At 34.2% G+C, this 25,641-nt stretch overlaps 2 protein-coding genes across 2 annotated transcripts; one reads left to right on the top strand and one right to left on the bottom strand.

Moving 5' to 3' along the window:
* Positions 1-3,853: 3,853 nt before the first annotated feature.
* On the top strand, positions 3,854-4,475 carry LOC124358597 (golgin subfamily A member 6-like protein 1). The gene has a single exon (XM_046810902.1). The coding sequence runs from the start codon at positions 3,911-3,913 to the stop codon at positions 4,412-4,414; it is 504 nt and encodes a 167-aa protein (XP_046666858.1). The 5' UTR covers positions 3,854-3,910; the 3' UTR covers positions 4,415-4,475.
* A 3,295-nt stretch (positions 4,476-7,770) lies between these two features.
* LOC124356535 (suppressor protein SRP40-like) lies at positions 7,771-24,676 on the bottom strand. Its single transcript, XM_046807591.1, has 2 exons — positions 24,464-24,676; positions 7,771-8,223 (listed from the first exon to the last, which is right to left on the bottom strand). The coding sequence occupies exons 1-2, from the start codon at positions 24,672-24,674 to the stop codon at positions 7,820-7,822; spliced, it is 615 nt and encodes a 204-aa protein (XP_046663547.1). The 5' UTR covers positions 24,675-24,676; the 3' UTR covers positions 7,771-7,819.
* Between the last annotated feature and the right edge of the window lie 965 nt (positions 24,677-25,641).

Below are 25,641 nucleotides of genomic sequence, written 5' to 3'. Positions count from 1 at the left end.
GAGCGAAAGTCTATCACCTGATTTGAATAAGGAAGCTACCCACCCATTACTTAAAAACATCTTATCAACAGCCATAAATTGGGAAGTCCTACTTAAAATAAGTTAAAATAGTAGCTCTTTAGGCAAAGATTATCATTCTATGATTAGCATAACAGTAAATAAATTGTTATCACTTCTAGTTTTAACCTACATAAAATCCAACACATGTGTAAAAAGGCCATTCTCTACAGGTAGGAAAGGTCCAGTTATGAAGTGTAAGTAGTAATATTCTGTTTCTTCTTTATAAAATGATTATTTCTGCATATTTTATTCAATCTGGCCACTTTAGAATTATCTGTAAAATAATAGTATTTATAAGTTTACATTTATAAATAATTTATAAATATATCATGGCACACATGTATCTTAAAATACATAATGATAAAATTAAAAATACTAATACTAGTACTTTATACTATTAATGAAGTTGAAGCTTAAAAATGCAATTAGAGAAAATTATAATAACATTAATTCAGACTAAAAATATAATTTTAAATTTTCTAAAAAATAATGCTTTTTTAAAAGTAAACTTTAATATATTGTTTATTATTTTTCCTAATTATTTTTTTAAAGAATTAAACACTCACAATATTTATTCTTTTCACTTATCAAGGATCTGACAGGGCCCCCTTGAAATCGTACCATTGCCCAACCGTCTGTACCATAACTCTGAATAGAAAATTCCTAGAGACTTGGTATGTGGGTTCCTTTTGTCATTCTTAGAATGATTTGTTTTAAGGGTCGAAAGGTTAAATGACAGTCTATTTGTCTGCCCGTCTGTGTGATAATTCTTGGAATTGTATGTGGAACACCATATGTCTGTCTGATTTAACATTTGTTTAACCCTTGATAGTTCTAGAGACTTGTAACTTGGTAATTTCCTCTTGGTCCAAGGAATATCTCTATTTATTTTAGGATTAAAAAATAAAAGGGCATTCTGTCTGTCCATCTCTGTGCTACCTCTTTAGTTAACCATTTTGTAGGTTTATTTTCTTCAGTTCTCAACAATTTTATGTAAAATATGTTTTGTGTTTTCAAAGTGGTTGTTATTAATCAGTGCACTTTTTTCAAAATTAAAGTTATTGAAATAATTATGATTATTCAACATTCTCTTCAAAATGAAAAAAAAAAAAAAAAAACTAAAAGAGATTAGACATTCATTAAACCCCAAATGAAAGGTTTCTCATAAAATTTTACAAACTGTACCCTGATCTTCTATCATGTGACATAATAGTATTAATTCAGAACTTATAATAATAAACAATTTTATTCACTTTTAGGGTGTTCACTACATCTTTGTTGCTCCCGGTTTGTGCATCGATATAAAATTAAAGAAGCAAAGGTCAAGTACAATGAAAGCATAATACAAAATTCAAAAAATAAATGTTCGGCTGCATGGCATGTAATTAAATCAGAGGCCGGTAACTACTATAAACGAGAAAATCCGATTCCACCCATTACAGCTGAAGAATTTAATAACCATTATACAAGTATTGGGGAAAAGGTAGTCCGTAGTCCAAGAACATTAAATAATAGCAATTTAAGTTATATGTCCTTCCTGAGGAAAGTTGAAAGGCCTTCAGAAAACTTTTCACTTGAAGTGTGTTAGTGAGTTTGAGGTTCTTAATATTATGAGATCCTTAAAGTCTTCCAGGAGTGAGGATGTTTTTGGTTTTAGTAACAGAGTGATTAAACACATTGCTAATTGTATTGTTAGGCCCTTAACATTTTTAATTAATCTTTCTTTTCGCTGTTCTACTTTTCCAAACTGCTTAAAAAATTCCAAGAGTATACCACTTTTTAAAAAAGGTAATAGATCCAATATAGATAATTATCGAACAATTTGTATAGTTTCAGTATTTTCCAAAATAATGGAGACATGTGTTAAAAACCAAGTTTTAAAATTTTTGGATAAACATATTTTAAGTAATAGTCAGTTTGGATTCCGCCCTGGTCGATCCACAACATAAGCTTTGAATGAAGTTGTAAATAGTATTTTAAGTGGTTTTGAGAAATGTGAGTGTGCTAATATGACTCTTGTGGACCTAAGCAAGGCCTTTGATAGTATTTCCCATCACACTCTTCTCAGTAAGCTGAAATTTTATGTTATTATCGATGAACCATTGCACTTTTTTGAAACTTATCTTTGTGGCAGAATGCACAGAGTCTCGGTTGCTGGTGCACAGTCCACATTTCGAGAGGTCCTTGCTGGGGTTCCACAGGGATCTGTTCTGGGTCCGCTTTTGTTTATTATATACATTAACGATCTGCCTTTCAATGTTCCATGTAAGACCACTCTTTATGCCGATGACACTTCATTTATAGTTACTGGTGAATTACTTAATGAGGTAAAAACTCATAGTGATGGGGTAATGGAGGTTGATATTCTTGGTATAATAATAATAATCTAGAAGTCAATACTGATAAAACAGAATCAATTTTCTTCACTTTGAAAAAGAACGTAAAAGAAAATTGTTCTAAACCAGTTAAGCTGCTTGGAGTGGTTTTTGACCAGAAGCTTTCTTGGGAGGCTCACACCAACACAGTAATTTCAAAACTGTGTAGGGCCTGTTTTCTACTTAGAAATTAAAATCTTGTGTTGGTGGAGATATGCTGCTTATCTCTTACTTTAGTGAATTTCACTCTCACTTGCTGTATGCTGCAATGCTGTGGGGGAATAGTAAGGGTGCTAGCCAGGTTTTTACATGGCAAAGAAAGGCAGTGAGAATTTTGGCCAATTTAGCTTATCAGGATGATTGTAAGAAATGTTTTATTGATTTTAATATAATGACAGTTCCTTCCATTTTTATATTTCAAAATTTAATGCATGTAAAGAAAAACCAAAATGAATTTGTTTGTTTTAATGAGATCCATGACTACTATACTCTAAGGGCACACGATATTATTATACCTTCTTCCAGGCTACAGAAGACTATACCTAGTCATAGACATTTGCAAATTAAGTGTTTTAACAAACTACCACAAGGGTTCAGTAGTTTAGAACTTCAACCATATTCATGTAAATTGTCACGTTGGCTTATAAGTAAGGCCTTTTATTCACTTGAGGAATTGTTTACAACAAATATTAATTTACCTTAGAATTGGTGGATTTGTGGCAGTTTCTCTCTGAATGGCTTTTTCTGTTTGCGCTGACCTGAATCTATTATAGTATTCTTTCTGTGTTTTGTGTAAGCACTTAAATGTGTCTGGATGGAACAGGCCTTTGGGCAGTGTGAACTTTACCTTAGTCTCACGATCATGTTTAGACTAATTATATTATTATGTATTTTAAATTAACATAATGTATAGTATAATATAGTTTTGTATAGTGTGATGTATTATACATTTTATTTCTTGACGTTGTCTATAGCAATGTAAAATTTACAAATGACAATAAATCAAAATGAAAAAAACGTACCATTAAAGTGAGTGGTCGTGCTCGCTCATGTGTTAACGGATTTTGCAAGTTGTCATACTGTTTTTTTGTTTATTATACAAGTTCTAACTGGTAACTAACCAGTAAACAAAATTATACAAGTGATAAAATATATAACAATTAAAAAGTTCAATCCCCAACCGTACATAAAAATTTGATTCACATAGCCATATAACATTCTACCAAGTGTGTAAATTTTATCTGCCAAATATATAATAAGGTGTTTGCAGATATTTTACACCTTACATTTTCCTCTATATACTGGATGCCTATGGTTATTTTAAATAGTTGTTCTAAACCCATTTTGGTACATTGTTTTCATAATTATGTATTAAAAAACAATAAATTTAAAATAAATTTTATTATGTTTCAGCAATCATTTTGGTGTTTCTCCTAGCTCTCCTTATTAAATCGTTTGCACTAGACCCTGTTGTTATGTCAAGACATGCAAGATCAAGAGGATATGGTGATGATGAAGAAGATGATGTGGAGGAGAACAAAGAGAATGGCGAAGAAATGAAAGAAGAAGAAAAGCAGGTGGAGGAGGATGAAGAGAATATGGAGGAGGAAGAAGAGAAGGTGGCGGAGGAAGAAGAGAAGGTAGAGGAAGAAAAAGAGAAGGTAGAGGAGGAAAAAGAGAATGTGGCGGAGGAAGAAGACAAGGTGGAGGAGGAAAAAGAGAAGTTGGAGGAGGAAAAAGAAAAGGTGGAGGAGGAAAAAGAGAAGGTGGAGGAGGAAAAAGAGAAGGTACAGGAAGAAGAAGAGTTGATGGAGGAAGAAACATTGGGGGAGGAAGAAGTGGAGATGGAGGAAGAGGGAGAGCAAGTGGCAGAAGAAGAAGGGGAGGGGGAAGAAGACAAGGAAATGGATCAAGTTGGAGAAGATGAAGATGATGGAATAAGAAAAAAGAGCAATGGTGTTGATGATGGATACAAATAGTAAATTCTGTGATTTATTGAATGTTTGTGATACTATTAAATTTTTATAACATTGTGTTAAATGATTTCAAAGCTATATTAGATGTTAACACAGTTTTTTTTAATCTGTCACAGTCTGAAACTGTATCTGGTCTTAGTTTTCCACGTCACTCAAACCTTTTCTAGTTCTGTTCAAGCAAATGAATGGAATGACATGAAAATATCTGATGATATAAAAGTTATTTTTTTACATTAATATATTTCACAAATTTCCAAGTTTCATGAACAACTTTTTCACTACTAAACCGCTAAGACAAAAGAAACCCATTAATCTAATGTCCTAGCCAAGTTGCATTTAATAGGATAATAGATTTTCAATAGATTGGACTTTCCAAAATGAAACACCTGACATCTTGACATAAATTCAATATATTATATCATTATATTTTATAATACAGACTTTTATAAACAGTTTGTTTGTTCTTCAAAATAAAAACCAGTCACTCAATAAACTAAATAAAAGTCACCTGTTTTTCTAAAAGGTTAAACAAAAAGATTTGAAAATAAAACTAAATATTTAAATGTGTTTGTTGCAAGTTAAAAATGTGTAATTCTCTCAATAAAACCAATATTAAACTTGAAATTAGATACTTTTGCTTATAAATAAAAACAGAAGAATTGTACACTTTCAACTCTCACTAATTCTAAAAAATGTATTAAAATTTCTTATACTACCTATTTGATCTTACAATTTATACACATTACTTTAACGAAGTGTCTATATGATGATACTCAAGGCATCACACTTTAAGTGCAATCAAAAACTAACTGTCTGTATATTACATTGTCTGTCCATATGTAATAAATGAACATTTTTACATTTATAAAAGTCTTCTCATAATTAACATTTCAGCTTAGCAAAACTTTATTACTTTCTTATTTCTCTCATTTAATCTATAAATTAAATATCTAATTCCTAACTGAGGCTTAAAATCTGAAATTAGAAAAGGAAGATTTTATTTAGAACCAGACAATTTTATCAGTTTAAATTTAACTATTAATATCTCTTCTGTCTTTTATAATTAAAAGACCAAAGATATATATATAGCCGTGAAAACAAAAAAAATGTAAATGGACTACAAATACAGCCATTTGTAGAGTTAAAGAAAAATAGAAATAACCTGTCACTGTTTTGCTATCAGAACTTTCACCAAGATTTAATCCAAATAATAAAATACAATTGTTTATAGTCCTCTGCAATGTTTTATAGTCAAAATAATTTTATAAGGAGTGTTGAGGCCAATTGATTTCCAAGTTTTCAAGAGAAATTAAGTTGTAAGGGAAATTGAGATGCTCCACAGCACAAGGAGGATTGGGCTTTCACTATTGAGGACTGATAAAAACTAGAATAGCAAGTCAGTGGAAAGCCAGATTTATCAGCTGTTGTAGTGGGGAATAGGGAGATGAGTGCATTTTTATCTGACACAGTCCCTCATCAGCCATGACAACTTCCTAGGTAAATAAGTTACATTTCAAAACCCCTTACAAGGACTCAAACGTGGCGGCACCAATCACATCTACTCTTGCAGGAAGTAGGGAGAAGAAATACCTTTATTAGAATTGCCCCTATACAAAAATGCCAAAAAAAACTTAAGTTAAAGAGTCCACCCAGGCCCCCAAGCCAAGAGTGGCTTCCAGCCTGGTTGGTTTGATGTCCTCTATAGATTGAGCTTCCAGCAGTCTTCTGCTATTAGATGCTAGCGCTACAAAGTCAAAGAGGATATTGTTCAGCAGTTTCAGTTTCCTGGCTGCAAAGACCACATAAGGGTTCATCGTTATAGAACCCTATCTCCTGGAGTGGCCATGTCCTGTACAGAAAGCAATTAATCACCCTCCTCAAGTTATCTCTGACTAATACACACGGACCCGGCAAGTGCAGGACTAGGGCTCCCAAGAAGTTTCTTGGACAGTTTATGGCCAGATTCACACTGCCACCTAAGACTGTCTTCACAGATCAGGAGCTACAAATGTGACCTTAGCTCAGTTTTTTTAGCCAATAGGTCACTTGTCTTATTGTCTGTTACCTCATGATGTCCCAGGATCCAGTACAACTGAACGTTGTTTAAATTTGAGGTAAAACCAAGAGCCATCAAAGTTGCTTGTCTATCAGATAATATCGGAATGTGCAGCACAGGCAGAGATAACACAGATCTTTGCCTGGAATATAGTGCAGTGACGGCCAAGACATTGCGAAGTGCCTGTTCATCACAACAACAAATCCAGAATTGTCATTCATGACAGAGCCATCAGTGTACCAAACCAGTTGGTCCTTTGTGTTTAATGGAATTGTTTACATTTCCAGTCAGATCGTATTCCAAAATGCATGAAAAATGGTTTGATGAAGGCAAATTCAGTCTGTTAGGCATCTAGTGTCGTGTCCAAGATTGAATTTGGAAGAACTTTGTCAAATATTGTGGAATGACCCACATCCAGTATAGATCTTCTCTAATAGCCGGTTTCAAAAGGTCCGAAAGGACCTCTAGTGCATCAGTTGGCATACTAGTGAAAGCCCCTGAAAGCATGCCAACCTCTAAAGGCTGGTAAGTGTGCAGCATGCGTCTATTTGGCATGCCTTTGGTCATCATACTACAAATTAATTTACAATTTTTTAAATAAAAAAAGTATTTAAAATTTGTTATTCATATTGTATATTTGAGTTTGAATAAAATCAATTGTTACATACTACTATAAAAGAAACAATAATAATTAGAATCGGTACTCCAATTTTTTACAGTAGCATAGTCATTTTACTCCAATCATAGAGTAGCCCGCACCAAAATATAGTCCAGGGGTGGATGGTGAGTTTGAGTCCCCCCCTCTGACCCCGCACAGAACACCAAACACCAGCTTTACAGGTACAAAAAATTACTCATCAGTTTCATCACCTGTTGCAAAAAATAAACATTATCAGATGCTAGTGTAAAAAAATTTATATATCTTTGTTTTCTTTAATCTGCTTTGAATAGTAATGACCATAACATGCCATAATGGAACTAGCTGGTATACAGCAGCGATATGGCGATATGGTATGATATGGCAATATGGCTTAAATCATACTATTGGTGTGGGCTGGTTAAATGATGTACCAAATGCTCATGTAATAAAGAAATTTTGACTCACTATATTGGACCCAAAAGTTTGTAGGGCTATCTACCATTCTAAAAAAATGGTTGTTAATTGAAACTGCAGTTAATTTATCTGACTGTTCTACTGATGAAACATAGTTTCTATAGGCACCAAACAGTGGATCATGTGGTTTTAAGAGCTAATGAATTATAATATTGGTGAATTAAAAGGATAAAGATAGCCACAAATAGGTATGATAAAGCAGTTCTGTATTGAACAAAGACTTTTAATATTGATCTTTCTAATTACAATCATTATCATACTCATCATCATCATCATCACTGTCATTATTACGTTTATCATCATGATCACAGTAATAATATTTGTAGTAGTCATACTCGTAAGTGCCATAATACTCATAATCATCATCATTGTCTTCACTTTCGTTGGAACTGTCACATAGGTTTTCAGAGCTGGAACTACTGCTAGAGCTGAAACTGCTGCTAGAGCTGGAACTGCTGTTAGAGCTTGAACTGCTGCTAGAACTTGAGCTAGGGTTGTCACTGCAGCTGGAAATGTCACTCTCACTGATCTCATAACTGTTATCTTCTTTACCTATATTTTCCTTGGAGCAAATCTCTCTTGATAACTCAAACCTAGGTCTTGGTTCTACTACGAGAGTAAGGATAAGTGTAAGCATGAATGCTGAAAATAAAAAAAATTATGATACAATTAAATTATAAAGCTATTCAAAGGAAATTATGAAAACTTATTTAGTACTATCTGAAAGCCTGTTTTGAGTTTTAAACATTAAACTTGGATCTGTAATACAAATAATGGAGGTCCAAGGATGTGCCTTATTTACACAAATGTAATAAGGTAAGAGCTGCTTGGATTGAGTAGTCTAGATGTTATATAGAGTGCAAATAAAATAACCCTCTTCTTAATTTTTCACAATGAGATTAGAATTTTTTCATGTCAACTCATGTTTTTAAGCCATTAAATCAAAGAACACAAAAATGCTACTTTCTTAGCTACTTTCCGTAAGAAAAATTACTCTTTAATATATGGTAGCCCTTACAGTTTTATACATGTCATAAGTCAAATAAACATATTTCGTATTTATTTAAATGTTAGAGTAATAAAATTTATATAAAAATCGTTGGATATCTTCATTCATTTTGAACTATTTTTTTTCTTTTGCAAAAGTGGGCTGAAGTATGGGGGCAAATTAAAAATACTACTCATATATCATGTCCCATCAAATGAAAAAGCAGTAATAATAAAAGGACGTATAAAATGTTTATTTTCATTATTTTGAGTTTAAATCATCTGCAAAAAACCTTGGAAAGAGGACATTTATTAACATTTAAATTTAAATGTAGTAATGTGGTGAATGATCTGTTTAGGGGTATAATAAAGTGTAATTGTTATTTTGAAGTTTATTATTTAATCTCAAACTCAAAACTTAGAAACTTTTCCATGTTGTAAGCACAGAACTGATTTATCAACTGATTGTTTTTTATTAGTGGTTTTATTTTATAAAGAATCTACAAGACACTGGTTGTTATTTGAGTTGTCCACTAGTATTCCATCTTGGAAAGAAAAATAAAATAAAAACAGTTAAAGCAACTTAAAGATGTCTAATAAATATTCCTCAAAAGTTTTGATATTTTCAGTATTATACAGCAAAAAGGAGGAGGAGTTACTATTTCCAACTTATACAGTAGAGAGCATTACATAGAAATAAAATAAAATAATTATATGAAGTAGTTTAATGAAATGTTACTCAATATTTTCAAACAAATAGCTCACAAAAATGTATTATCAACTGTTTATATAATTCATTACAGTTCTTTGGTTGGATTAACTGTATAATTTAAGTATCTTTTAATTATCGTTTAAAATATTTAACAGTATAAAAAATTATTCTTTTCAGAAGTAAAATGATAAAGTTGTGTTTGTGGCATTTTACTTCTTTTCATTTAAGTAATTGGAACTTTGAACCTGATCAGTGTACTTAACATAATAACATTAATATTACAGACTCGAGAGTGTTGGTAATGAGACTAACTGGAAGTTATGGGAATTGTGGAATAAAACCTCCTTCTTGGTAAACTAGAAAACTAAGGATGCTCGTTTATGAAATATACAATTATACATTGCAAATATCATTATTTTAACAGAATACAGAAAGCTTTATTCATAAACATCAAGTTTAGAACAGGTGTCAAATACATAATAATACATATAAATGAAAATCAATACAATGTTATGGAAATAAATTGTCTTTAGTTCCTTGTCAGTTTTTAATAGTTATTGCAGCTATTTGCATTTTCAAGGAATTCACTGATTGTGTAAATTTATTTCTTCACAAGTCAGGAATATAGTCCTTTTTTTAGTTTTTTTTTCTTTAATTGTCTTGAGCTCGATAGGTAAAGCATTATATAGTCTAGCTCTAGCATAAGAGGGTTTCTTTGCGAACAGAGCGGTCCTGTGAGCAGGTAAGTTGTAGTCAAGTCCATATCTTGTAGACGATTTTGTTTCTTATCAAGTTTAAGTTAGCAGCAAGCATGATGACTTCAAGTATGTAAAGAGATGTGATGGTCAGTAAATCTAGGTTTATGTATGCATCTCTGCAGCTGTCCCACGGTGCAATGTCAGCCATTATTCTTACTGCTCGTTTCTGAAGAACCATGACTCGTTGAAGGTTGTTGTTTGAGGATGCTCCCCATACAATTCTGTATCAGACTCTGCTCTCAAATATTGCATGATAAGCTGTTCGAGTGGCTTCTGGGGTACTTACAGATTTTATTCTTCTTAGGGCAAACACTGCTGTGCTCAGCTGATGACACAAAGAATCAATATGAAACCTCCAGGAGAGAGAGTCATCTAACGTCAGTCCAAGATGTTTTGTGTAGCAAGAAATTTCAAAGTCATGTGGGATTGTTATTTTCTCCTAGTTTTTTCCAAATATGATGTGTTGAGTTTTTGATTCTTTGAAAACTAGGTCGTTTTCTAAGCAATATTGATGGGCCATGTTAACTGAAATGAAGGTGTTAATCTCAAGAAGCTCTGTCGATTTGTGAGAGGTGTGTAGAACAGTGTCATCTGCATACATGACTGGTAGCAGTATTTGTCAATATAATTTAGTAAGTCACTGGTAAACAAGATAAACAAAACAGGGCCCAGCACTGAACCTTGAGGAACACCCCGAGTCATGGCTAGTGGTGGGGACGTTGCTGTTTTGGTTATTCCATCAGTTGTGTGCTGTATTGTCACTATTTGTTTCTGGATTTCAACATTGACGCGTTGGACAACACTCAACATTCCACAATTCGATTAGTCGATTTACTTAGGTCATTTGACCTGGAGTTACTAGTCAGAACTCCGACGAGAGTGACGGCTACAACACAATCTGCTATCGACAATATCATCACCAACCACTCAAGTGTCGCTGTGTCTGTAGTGAATACAGCTGTCTCAGACCACTATGGCCAAGAAGCCGTCGTTAGTGGGGTACAACTCAAAAGGGAGCCCAAAATTAAACAAACAGTAAGAGACATAAGGCCAGAAAACATCGCTCACCTCAACACTTCTCTTTCTAAAGAAAGATGGGATTTTCTAAATTCATTCCAACCTGTAGAGCAGCAGTTTAGATTGTTTAACGACACTCTAAATTTCCACATTAACATTTGCTGCCCTACAAAAATGATCAATGTTTGCGAAAAAACTTCCAAAAACAAGTGGATCACAGCGGGTATCTTAGTTTCTAGAGAAAAACTAAAATTTTTCTCCGAAATTTACAAAACCACTTCAAACGAACAATTTAAAACTTTTTTCAAGAATTACAAAAAAACATACAGGAAAGTGATCCAAGCTGCAAAAGCATATGATGTCTCAAAATCTATTCTCTCTTCCAAAAATGTTTCAAAAACAACTTGGGGCATCATTAATAATAAAACGAAAACTCATAAATCAGTCAAAATTAAAATTGGGTCTAGGCTTGTGGACGATGAAACGGAGATTGCCGATCAGTTTAATAACTTTTTTGCATCCGTTGCTGATGGGCGGGGTCCCCGGCCATCTGAACCTCAAGTACGCCCCTTGCAAAGACAAAGCCCCACATCGTCAATGGTGTTGGCGCCCGTCGTTGAGGATGAGCTTCACCGAATTATTCAGCAGCTCCCAGCCAAAAAATCAAACGACCTCAATATAATGTCTCCATGGCTCATAAAAAAATGCTGCAAGCATTTAGTGAGACCCTTAACCCAATTAGTAAATTATTCATTCCAAAAAGGAGTGTTTCCCTCTCTCCTGAAAATTGCTAAAGTTATTCCTATTTTTAAGAAAGACGACCCAGCTTCAATTACTAACTATCGGCCTGTCTCAATTTTGCCAGTGATAAGCAAAATTTTTGAAAAGCTATTTCTTATAAGAATGCTTGATTTTTTGGACAAATACAATCAGCTCTCAAGTGAACAATTTGGTTTCAGAAAGGGCAAATCGACAACAGACGCAGTTGTGAGTCTTGTCGATATGATTGTAGAGGGAATTGAATGTCGAAACCACACAATGAGTGTGTTTTTAGACCTGTCCAAAGCATTCGACTGCGTAGATCACGGTACACTGCTCGACAAACTTGAGTCCCACGGCATTCGAGGCGTGCCTCTTAAATGGCTTAGCTCGTTCCTAAGTCAGAGATCCCAAGTTGTCCAAATATCAAATAAATCATCCAAACCAATAGACCTGAGATATGGAGTCCCTCAAGGGTCTATACTCAGTCCTGTGCTTTTCCTGCTTTACGTGAACGATATAAAATCATCGCTTCTGCATGGAAAATTGGTGCAGTTTGCCGATGATACGACTCTTTTTTTCAATGCAATGTCAAGCGAAGTTTTGGAACAACAGGCTTTTGTTGACATCAACAACTGTGTCCAATACTTCCACAGCCTCAATCTAACAACAAACTCTTCAAAAACCAACGTTTTAAATTTTGCCTTGCGCACTGGAGGCAACCAGTGTGAGCCGGCCATTTTGTTAGATGACTCCACACTGGAAGAAGTCTGCTCTACAAAATTCCTAGGAATGCACCTCGATCGAGGGCTGACTTGGAATGAGCACATTGACCATGTTTGCGCAAAAATATGCTCAGGCATTTTTGTTTTGAGATCTTTAGCCAAATACTGTCCGAGTCAGGTACTGATTACGGCGTATTACGGCTTGATTTATCCTCATCTTGCCTACGGAGTGGTCCTTTGGGGAGCTTGCGCAAACACTCAGTTTCAAAGAGCATTCAGACTCCAAAAAAAAGCAATTAGAGTAATCGCCAAAATCAAATTTAGAGAGTCGTGCAGGGAAGCTTTCAGGAAATTGCAGCTGTTGACTCTGCCGTGCCTCTACATTTTGGAAACAACTTTGTTTTGTGTGAGTAAATGTGCCTTAACCAGAGGCCAAGACATACACATGTATGAGACGCGTGGCAGAGCAAACTACCGGACTGGGAGACACAGAACGGTAGTTTATGAACGCCTACCCTCGCAAGCGGGTGTGCAGTTCCTCAACAGACTGCCCAATTCAATTAAACATGCCCCAACGTCTAAGGCGTTAAAGACTCGCCTCAAACGCTTCTTGGTGTCTCAGGCATTCTATAATGCGGGTGAGTTTTTGGCATTTGACTGGGAGACCGCCCAATTATAAGACTGACTCTGCTGTGCCAAGTGGGCTGCATTGGCGAAGAATGAAAGAGGCGTGATTGTAAAATTGTAAGTATGAATGTGTATTGTGTGTATGAATGCTTGGAATTTTAGAAACCCCGTATTGACGTTTGCCATACAATGTATATACAATGTCGCTGCAATAAAAAGATTTTGATTTTGATTTTGGATGCTAAAGTAGCTCTTGAACCATTGTAATGCCGTCACCTTCATGCCAAAAGAACTTATTTTAGCCAAGACCAAATTATGATCCAAGCAGTCAAAAGCTTTACTTAAGTCAAGAAAAGTAGTGGTGACATTATTTCCTTCTTCAGTGTTATTGATTATGTGCTCTATTAAATCAGTAAGGGCAGTTGTGGTGGATCTTCCAGCTAGGAAACCATGTTGTGTTTCTGTAAGAAGATTGTTGTTTAGTAAATGGTATAGTACAATTTTTTCCAAGACTGAAAAATGTTGGTACACAAGGGATATTGGCCTGAAGTTCTGTAGCTCATGTTTGCTTCCTTTTTTATGTAAAGTGTAGACTTTAAGTAATTTCATTTTTGAAGAGAAGATCCCCTTAGTCAAAGACTTGTTTATTAAATTACTCAGCGGATGGCAGAGTTTGTAACTGCATGTTTTAACAATCCTGTTTTTTGGGCAGAGTTAGAATATTTAATGTGGTGAGTTGTCTTGTGTGGTCAGAGAGGCCCGAGCAGAGTATGTCAACTTTAAGGCTGTTATGGTCAAGGTTGGTGCAGACCATGTCAATGGATGAACTAGAACTGATGGAGATTCTTGTTGGTGGGAGGTTCAGTCTAGTTATCTAATACGAAGCAAGGAAGTCATCAAGAGCCAACTTTTCTCTCCTTGAATTATCTAAGCTGTCTATGTTGAGATCACCAACCAAGCAAATGCCACTATTATCATGAGGTACCCTATTAAGAAGGGTGGTCAGGTTGGCAAAGGTATGGTTTACAGATGCACTGGGTGGACGATATACCCCAAGAATGTAAATGTGCTTCTTATTTGTTGTGCTTACTTTGATCTCTGACATTTCACAGATTAGCTCTTTACTAAGATTTTCTATGCCAAGACTCTTAACTATGGTCCCAAAACTGTTGTGTTTATAAATAGCAACACCTCCTTTGAGGTGAGCTTCTCTGCTGAAAGCTGATACAAGAATGTAGTTAATTAGACAAGCCTCCTTAATGGTGTTATTATTTAAATCATTTTCTGTAAGTACTAATATGCCAGGGTTTGTAGTGGTGAGGAAATGGTTGAGTCGGTCCAGTTTGTTAGAAAGTCAGTCAATGCTGATGCAGAATTGTAATATTCTTTACTGTGACTTTGTGGTGATTTAATTTTTGAATTTCATTTTGCATGGACTTTTGTGGCTTATTTCTAAAAAAGTTACATCAGTAGGATCTGAAAGTTTAGTTTTTCTTCATGCTCTGCTTCGTGCAAAGTCAGGTCTTCCATGGACTTTTTAGATCTTTCTAGAGGTGTTTTATATTCTTCAATATGATTTGAGAAGAAGTCTTCTATGCTCTCATTTTTCTTCCTTATTTGGCTGTTGTGGGAGGGCCGTTACTGAGTTGAAGGGGAAATGTAGTGCCACATTCAACCATTTGCATATCACCTGCAAATATGTTTGTGTGAATCATGTCCTGAATACTAGCTTTGTACTTTGTAGCTTTGAGAGACACACTGAACACGTTCTTTTTTTGCAAAGGGTTACTTATCTAGCCGTTATTTGTGGTTTTGGTCATGACTCCTCTAATAACTGAGGAATATGGATTTTTTTCTTTGCAATGTGGATTTGATTTTATTATTCATTGGAATATTTAAACAGTTATTAAAGTTAGAGCTCATAAAGTTGTCAAGAAAGCAGTTAGTGTAAAGTTTAAATTTGTTTATTTGGTCAGTAAAATTTAGCTGCTTTTTTCTGCATCTTCCTCCAGCTTTGACAACATGACTTTGTTATCCCATAACTCCTGTTCTTTCATTATCTTGTGTAATTAAATGAGCATTTTTTTCCAATTCTTCTAGTTGCTTTTCCATGTCCTGCTGTAATGAAGATTTACTATTTTTGGCTTCCCTGAGTAGGAATGCAAGTTTATCGTTTTGCAGTTTGAGGTTAGTATCATTAAGTAGGGCATTGCTGGCTTCTACTGCTAAAGTCAGAGAAGTTTCAAGGTCAAGATCATCAGATAGTTTATATTCTCTGATTTTATCTTGAACATTGTTTATAACTGAGGTGTCGTCAGTTTCTTCAGGAGCAACTTCTCGAGAAAAATTATGGGGAGTAGTTAAATGAGCACCTGTGATTGAGCCTATGGCTGCCTCAGCTTCTTGTAGCGCCTTATTAAATATCTTGTTTTTAAAATTATTTGTCTTGGGTAACCCATACACATATTTATGTGTAACATACAGGAATAGGTCATTAGATTTTAAATTGGCAGTTTTGTTATCACAAAAAAAAAGAATGGTATATTTTAAAGATTTTTCATTGTCTTGAGCAGATTGTCTATTATTTTACCAGGCCAATGTGGGTAATATTTAAGTTTGGGAAAAACAATATCTCAAATGGAGAAAGAGACGTTAGGGTTTGCCATTATTAGACAGTGCTCGTTGTGGTCAATATAGGGGTTTGTCACTGTGATATATTGTTTTTTTATACTAATTTTGCCAGTCTCTTAGAGGTCAATATAGAGGTTTGTTACTGTAATATACTGTTTTTTATACTAATTTTGCCAGTCTCTTAGAGGTCAATATAGAGGTTTGTTACTGTAATATACTGTTCTTTATACTAAGTTTGCCCGTCTCTTAGTGATCATATAGGGGTTTGTTACTGTGATATACTGTTTTTTTAAACTAAGTTTGCCAATCTCTTAGTGGTCAATATAGGGCTTCCCTTGTCAATGCAGTTGGTCAATATTATATGAGCTTGATTAGGTGACAATCAAGAGTCAGTCAGTCAGTTGCTACCGTCAGCTATTGTGACGGAATGTCAATGACATGTATCAAGCTTTCAATGACCGTTTCATTTGTTATTTAGACGTTTCGTGTCCTTTTAAAAAAACCAAAAACAATTTCAAACCCAAAAATAATTCCTGGTTAACTAAAGGGATTCTCATTTCCAGAGACAAACTCAAATTTTTTCACTCAATATTTGTCCAAACACAAAACGAAAATTTTAAAACATTTTACAGATCATATCGAAGAGTCTATAGAAAAGTCATTCAAGCTGCTAAAGCTCATGACGTCAATAGAGCCCTGAGAAATTGTGAAAACTTTTCTAAAACTGCATGGAAAATAATCAATGAATCGGCACAAAAATCAAACTTGGACCGAAACCTTGAGTCTATATCAATCAAAATTAATGAACGCGTAATTGATGATCAGTTGCAGGTTGCCAACGAGTTTAATAATTATTTTTCTTCTGTGGCCTCAACTGATTCGTCAATTTCAGAACCTCGATATCATGAAATTGGTGTTAGGGAACCGGTTGCATCCATGGCTCTGGCCCCTGTGTGTGTGGAGGAGTTAGCTCGTGTCGTACAGGGGTTGAATTCAAAGAAATCGTGTGACGCTAACGGGATGTCAGTTTGGTTACTCATACGTTGCTTTAGGTACATTTTGAGGCCACTCACAAAATTGATAAACTTTTCATTTGAATCTGCAACTTTTCCATGTCTACTGAAAACAGCTAAAGTTATACAGATTTTTAAAAAAGACGATCCTTGCAAAACCAGCAATTATCGTCCAATTTCAATTCTTCCAGTTTTCAGCAACATTTTTGAAAAGGTTTTCTGTGAAAGACTTGAAAGCTTTCTAGAAAGCAATGAAATTCTAAATCCTGAACAATTTGGCTTCAGGAAAAAAAGATCAACAATTGACGCTGTAAACAGTCTTTTGAACAATGTTGTTGATGGCTTGGAAAGGCGAGAACAAGTGCTCAGCATATTTCTTGACCTATCCAAAGCATTTGACTGTGTACATCATGAAACACTGTTGCCCCAGTTACAAAAATGTGGCGTTCGGGGTCTGCCAAACGCGTGGCTTGCTTCTTATCTTAAGAATCGAGATCAATGCGTGCAGATTTCGAATGTCATCTCTAGTAAAATTAAAATAGCCCACGGTGTCCCTCAGGGTTCTATTCTTGGGCCTATTCTTTTTTTGGTTTACGTCTGTAGACTTAACTCAGTGATCCAGCATGGTGATCTGATTCAGTATGCCGACGACACGACTCTTTGCTTCAAAGGAAAAACTACACAAGATTTGGAAATCACATCATTTGTGGAACTGACTTCATGCATTTAGTATTTTACTGACAGGAATTTGAAAACGAACCAATCAAAATCAAATGTCATCAATTTCTGCCTAAGACCAAGGGAATTTGCAAGGCAACCTGCTGTATTTGTGGACGATGTCCTTTTAGAGGAAACTAGATCCACGAAATTCCTGGGGATGTACATTGATCAAGGTCTGACCTGGGACGACCACGTTAACAATATATGTGCTAGAATTACTTCTGGCATATTTGCCTTGCGAAGCCTAGCTAAATACTGTTCCCCTGAAGTCTTAATGACGGCATATTTCGGTCTCATATATCCGCACTTTGCGTATGGCTTGAGACTGTGGGGGGGCTGTGCCAAACACAAGATGAAACGCGTTTTCAGGCTTCAAAAAAAGGCAATTAGAATTATTGCAAAGTTGAATTACAGAGAGTCGTGTAGGGACTCTTTTAGGGAGCTAGGTTTGCTGACATTGCCCTGTCTCTATATGTTTCATGTGATCCTGTACTGTCAATCGAAGTGCACTTTAGTCCGGGGCAGGGACTTTCATCAGTATGAAACTAGAGCCAGGGACAACTTTAGAGTCCATAGTCATAGACTGGCGGTATCTCAGCATTTACCGCATCAGGTTGGCGTCGGCTTAATCAACAAGCTCCCTGAAAGTGTAAAAAATGCAACTAATCAAATCCAATTCAAAACTCGTCTCAAATGCCTGTTGGTGTCAAAAGCATTTTATTCGCTAGAGGAGTTTATGATGAGTCGCTGGGATATCTAAAAATATCTTAAATTACCAAAATTTAAAATCTGGATCCAAAGATAGTGTGAATGAGTGAAATCTAAGTCTGACTGTGTGTGAGTGTGTAGAGTATTTGCTGTTTGAATATATGACGACTGCTATACAATGTTATATATTGTCTAAAAGCATTAAAGAAATGATTTGATTTGACAGTAGGTCAGGTTGCTGTGACAGCAGGTGTCAGGTCACTCACACTTGCACACCAGCTGTCTGTCTGTAGGCCTGCCATCTTCACTGTTAATGAGTTGGAGGAATTAATTATGTGTTGGCTTATGTGGTATGAGTTGGCTCTGACAGCACTTTTCTTGAGATATTTTTATAAAATGAAGTTTGTTATGACATATGTTTTTTGCTTTAGATGCCTTAAACAGTTTTAGTTACTATATTTTTTTGCTTGTAAAATTCTTGGATATATAAATATATATATATATATATATATATATATATATATATATAATATATATATATATATAATATATATATAAAATTATATATAATATATATATATATATATATATATATATATATATATATATATATATAATATATAATAATTACTTTTTGTGATTCAATGTTTATTGAAATTAAATTAGGCTATTGCCAGTTATACAAATTTAATGAATATAAATAGAAGTCATTTGGCAGGTATTTGGTCTTCCGACCATATGTTAGTTTGGTTATTTAAACACATATGTCACAGATACGGCCAAATACAAAATAATTGAATCGTAAAAAGTAAGGGTTCTGTGGTGTAATGGTAGCACATTCACCCGGCAAGTGAGACATCTGGGTTCGAGTCCCGGGGAAGCAAGTACTTTTTGTGAGATTCAATGCTTATTGAAATTAAATTAGGCTATTGCCACTTATACAAATTATATATATATTTATTTATTTAACTGAGCTTAATATTGAAGGTGTAAGATACTTGAGTGGTTGTGAATGTTATGAAAATATTTATATATTGTCTTCTTTGGTGAGTAAATCTTGCTTAATGACCTATGTTTAGAAAATCTCAACTATAAACACAAGTTTAGTTCTACAAGTATAGACAAAATACTCAGTCGGATTCTGAGATAAATTTTGAGGACTTAGTTCTATTTAGAATACAGAATAACATTTTGAACAATCTTATGCACAGAAAATAACAGTTTTCCTAGAGTAAAGAATTATGCTGAGAAATTTTTTAGACAGAAAAATCTATACTTTATTGTTTAATGCAAAATATATAAAATATCTGGAAACCAACATAAGATATAGTGTTTTATTCCAGAGAGATAATATTGTATGTTAAACTAATATCTTTACTTAAACCAACTAATCACGATGAAAACTTCAATAATAAACTTACTGAAAAACATACACAAAATTATGATTATCAGTCCATTTGTTTACTAGGAATATTATATACATGTACAGACTTTTCAATGTTTAAAGCACTATCTCCTAAAAATAATCATATTGGCAAACAAGGATGTGAAGTAACTGGGGGCCAGATCAGCTTTTTTCTTTGATGTTAATCCTGGATGAGTAAGTGAATGTGTGTGCTAATGAATTGTGTGAGGTGTGTAATATCGACACAACAAAGTTGATTCTTGATGACTATATCCAGGAGTGGGAGCTACATGCTTGGAATTAGCGTTCATATTGTTACCCGATCAAGAAAATTGTTGATCTTCTTCAGTCAAAACTATTTATTTAAATTCATAATAATCTACTTCCTTTCTAAGATATTCCTGACGCAATTTACCTTTTTGTTCTGCTCAAGAAAGCATGTACATACATTTATCTGAAAGGTCTACTTCAGCCAAAAAGCTACTACTCCCGGCCATTGTAATCTACTTCTGGTCTAAGGAATTTTAGATGCTGTAGTAGATTTTGCATTGTTGCCCTAATTAGGAAAATGTTAGGTCTGAAAAGTTTACTTTGGCCAAAAAACGTCTACTTCCGGCCATTATAATTTACTTCCTGTCTAAGGTAAGTTTGGTGTCATAGTAATGTTTGTTGCCCTAATCTAACAAATATATAAATAAATGGTCTGGTAAGTTTTTTCAGTAATAAATGTGCCTGCTTCCGATTATTGTTATCTTCTTCTAAGGTAGTTCTGGCACTGTGATAGTGTTTGCCTACTTATCCCAAACAAGAAAGACACACACTCACAAATCTGAAAAGTCTACTTCGGTCAAAAAACAACTGTTTCCAGAAAAAAGAATACAAGAAAGAAATTTAAAAAAAATAAAGAAGAACCTAGAGAAATGTTTGCAAAAAACATAAACAGCATACCAGAGGCTGCCAGGCTTTTAAGAGGGGTAACAGCAAGGAAATGTCCTCATATATGCCTATATTTCAAATCAAATCAAACTTTATTCACAATTTGTACATTAATAAACATATAAACATTGAATGGTGACATCACAGTTTTTGCTAATCATTATTTACAATAGACTATATTAACAATGCCTTAACTATCCTATGAAATTTCATTAGAAATCATCAAAATAATACAAAACCTTTTCAATAAGATATAGTTTCAATTCTTTCCTAAACGTAAAATCATTATTTATACCTACAATATGTAGTGGCAATTCTTTATAAAACTGTATACCTGCAACCAGTGTTTTTTTCTTGTAAATTGATATTTGGAGCTGCCAGTTGGTTCCAATTTCCTGTTAAGTAATTATGATAGGAGCCAAGTTTTGGTAATCTATCATTGGCTTCCCTTACTGCCACAATGGTTTCCATAAAGTAAATGCCATAAATTGTTAAAATACCTAAACTAGAAAAAAGATCTCTTACACTGTCTTATGGTTTTAGAGCTGAAATGATTTGAATAGCGCTCTTCTGCAATAATAGAATATTTGGCATATTTCTATTACTAGTCGAACCATAAAAAACTGCATCAAATGAGATGTGGGAGTGAGTATGAGAAAAGTGTACCATTATTAGTGTGTCTGTCTACTTGCGGAATTTCTATCATCGATTCCAATGGATGGTTTTAGTTTACATTTGTTTTGTTGAGTCTGGAATAAAATAAGTGCAAAGATACAATAGGAAAATCCAAGAGCTAGAGAATGAAAACAAAGAAAAATTTACGCACATGTCGATCTCTTATGTGCCAGAATCAACGGAGAAAATTAGAAGATAAGGCAGAAAATATAATATTAAAACCGCTTTTAGAACACAAAACATTATTAGAAAATGTCGTAAAAACAAAAAAAGACATATAAGACTCAAAAAAACTGTTTTTAGTATAACATGTTCTTGTAATAGGGAGTTTGGCATGGCAGAAAGACCACTAAATGTGAGAATTAAAGAAAACAAAAATAAAAAAATACAAAAAAGGACCAGTGAAAAAGTTTAAAACTGCTCAACATTGCTGGTCTGGACATCATCACGTGAAATGGGAAGAAGCCAACATAATACACTGCGAACCTAAAACTAGGAAACCTAAAAAGATTATAACAACTAAACAAACCTCAACCAACAAAATTCGTACATACTCCACGACACTAAGGTCTAGTACCAAAACATAGGGCTGGAAGCGGCTTGCCTTTACCTCTTCCCCCTTCTGACCATCGCCTTCCTGTCTCATTGTTTCAGATGACACGACAGGGTGCCAATGAAAGAGCCGAAATCAATATTCTTGTTAGTATCCCACTTCGCATGTATCGGTATGATGTGTGATTGTGATTCTCATACTCGTGACTTGTGCTCGGGATGCAATCTGTGCAGAGGAAATCAACAATTTTCATACATAAAAAAACTCCTCAGTCGGTAATATAAACAACCCTCAAAGTAAATCACTCCATCTCTATTCATAAGTCAGTTGGTAGGGGGTAGGACTTTTTCCCAGATACCCAGTATAACTGAAAGTTTTGAAACATCAGAAACATATATTTTTGAACAATACATTATTATACATGGTCATACTATGATGGGAACAGTGAAGAACCACACAGTCACTTTGGAACTGTTTCACAAGACAACTACGTACTTACAGGTGCTTGTCTTTCTCACTCTCACTTGGAGGCTTGTTTAGTTGTGTTGTCCTCAAAGAGTTAAATCTGCACACAGTCACTTTGGAACTGTTTCACAAGACAACTCTACAGGTGCTTGTCTTTCTCACTCTCACTTGGAGGCTTGTTTAGTTGTGTTGTCCTCAAAGAGTTAAATATGCACACAGTCACTTTGGAACTGTTTCACAAGACAACTCTACAGGTGCTTGTCTTTCTCACTCTCACTTGGAGGCTTGTTTAGTTGTGTTGTCCTCAAAGAGTTAAATATGCACACAGTCACTTTGGAACTGTTTCACAAGACAACTCTACAGGTGCTTGTCTTTCTCACTCTCACTTGGAGGCTTGTTTAGTTGTGTTGTCCTCAAAGAGTTAAATCTGCACACAGTCACTTTGGAACTGTTTCACAAGACAACTCTACAGGTGCTTGTCTTTCTCACTCTCACTTGGAGGCTTGTTTAGTTGTGTTGCCCTCAAAGAGTTAAATATGCACACAGTCACTTTGGAACTGTTTCACAAGACAACTCTACAGGAGCTTGTCTTTCTCACTCTCACCTGGAGGCTTGTTTAGTTGTGTTGTCCTCAAAGAGTTAAATCTGTGTTTAGAGCCCTAAAATTAAAAAATAAATGAACAAAAAAATAAACATAACAGATCTTCACAGAGTTAAGTTTACGCAGTAGATATTTTTTAAACATACATGCCTCACAATTTAGCTTCTACCTAGCTATTCGGTAATAACAACAAACTGCACATAAAGTAGCTATGGTGGGGAAGGTTGACTCAATGTGAATGTTCAGTTCCGCTCCATTTCTTCACTAAATTGTGTACCTGATGAGACACTGAGAATACCTCTTCACCTATATTACACTATATTTTGTAGTCTAAGTATATCTGATGTTGAAACATAGTAAACAGTTCGTTTGAGCTTCTTTGTCACTGACTTTTTTGGATCTCCTCAGATGAACGTGACTCCAGAAGACGAGTCTGTACCAACATCAGATTCTAGATGTTGCACTAAGAAGAAGGTGAACTGGAGCTCAACTCAACAACACCATACTATTTTAAGTATTAAAACTAAAGTTTGTTTTTGAAATGACAAAAAAAAATGTTGAGTGATTCTACTACTTTCAGTAACTATTAGTTCAATTGAAACTTAATGGAATAATTCATCTATATACAAACCACAGGCGTCGCCACCATAGGGGACATGAGGGCGCGTCCCCCCAATATTTGAAGTCAGTTTTGTCACCCCCCTAAATTTTATAACACTTTGGGGTTTTTTCAGTTCCAGTATACCTCCTTTAAGCAAGAGGTCAATTTGGATTGTTATACAGTAATGTACTGTAAAGAGAGACAAGTCTACAATTTTAAAGTTAATGTTTACGTTGTGATGTGATAGACCACATTTAATAATAGTAGTATGTGTAAAATAAAGCAAATTAAACCTGATAATAAGTTTTTATATAATACGGTACCTATATATTTTACTATGAGTTTTCAATTATATTTTTACACGTGTTTTCAGTAAAACATTGTTTCAATGAAGAACCTGCTTATAGAACTGTCATTTCAAAGTCAATATTTTTCAAAAATTTTCCTGGGAAGGACTCTCCACGTGTTCCCCCCTCCAAAGTTTTGATACTAATGACAAAGATTATATAAACTGCAATTGACATTTTTAATATAATGAATTTGAATTGAAATCTGTCAGATTACATGAATGGCGTATTTTCAATGATATTTTGCACATGGGTGTAGTTTAAAAATATTTCCAGAATGTTACTTTTTAACATTGTAAATGTTTTCAAGTTTTTGAGTTTGAAAATTATTATTTCAGCTTGAATATCAGAGAATAAATAAATACTATAAGCTCACATTCCTGTGATTTAGAACAATACATTGCACACTTATAAATTAGAATTCAGAAATTTACAAAACAATTGCATGAGTCAAGTAAATTGTTTGTCACAAGATGAAAACACCAAAGTTTTATCAAAGTATTTTTAATATTTTGTAAGTTGGTAATAAACAAATGATTTAAAATATGAATAAAATAAAAAAGTAATGGAGTATTACTGTGAATATGAACACTGATTTAAGAATAAGCATTGTGGAATACAAAACATTATGTATCTACTTACGTTTCATGATTGTGGCGGAATTACACATTTGTTCATACGATTGAAGAACGTACAAGGACAGTGATAACAGACTTTCTTGATAATGTTTTCCAGAATCAACCAATATTTGTTTAATATTACTAAAGTAGTGTATGCTAGTCATCTTGTTACCTAGTGAGCATAGTTCTATGGTTATACAAAATGTATTGTTCAACTCAACATTAATCAACATAAGAAGCAATTATTTTAGTTTATTACTTCACTGTCCACTGAAGTAACTATTTCTTCATATTTAAATAATGTAGTAATGATCAATCGGATGCAACTTATACTGAAAAATGATATTATTGTATTAAAGTAATTTTTCAAAAACGTGTTAACGATTTGCTTGCTTAATAGTTTTCATTTTTATTTATTAAGTTCAATAAATATTTATTTGATCTTAACAGACACACTTAACTACTTGTATTTCAGAATGACGTAACTGAATGCATCATCACAGTCAGTGTGATGTAATAAATGTAGTATTAGGTGACTTGGAGTAATTGGTGTGAAGATACAAGGTTGTATCTTGTATCTTGAAGATACAAGATACAACCTTGTATCTTCACACCAATTACTCCAAGTCACCTAAAGTACATTAAAGTAAGTTTTAAAGTACATTAAGTTTCTTTTAAAATTAACATCTGGTTCCCCTTACTGGAATTTTTATTATTTAAGCACTGCTCTAAAACCTAAATCAACGAACAAAAATGTGAATGTATCTTGATAAAAATCAGACTTTAAATTTTGCATGAAACTTTATTTCTACATAAGGCAAGAATAAGTTCCTATAATGGTGAATATCCACCCATGGAGTTTGGCTGACCTAATGGTATCGTGTGTTGAAGCCATTCTCTAGGTTGACACAATTTTGCATGAAACTTTATTTCTACATAAGGCAAGAATAAGTTCCTATAATGGTGAATATCCACCCATGGAGTTTGGCTGACCTAATGGTATCGTGTGTTGAAGCCACTCTCTAGGTTGACAAAATTTTCTTTTTTCTGCCAGGATGATGCAAAATTTCTCTTCGGTAGGATGTCTATCTGTCATCTCGAGAATGAAATGCTGTATGTAACGTTAGCAAAGCCTTTTATGCGACAAACGGTGTGGTAATAAATAATAATAGGTAAATCAAGAACAGGTTATTTTAAAGG

This window comes from Homalodisca vitripennis, chromosome 3, assembly GCF_021130785.1.
Source record: "Homalodisca vitripennis isolate AUS2020 chromosome 3, UT_GWSS_2.1, whole genome shotgun sequence".
Lineage (NCBI taxonomy): Eukaryota > Metazoa > Arthropoda > Insecta > Hemiptera > Cicadellidae > Homalodisca > Homalodisca vitripennis.
Note: the sequence above shows the minus strand (reverse complement) of the source record. Positions and strands in the feature narration are given on the sequence as shown.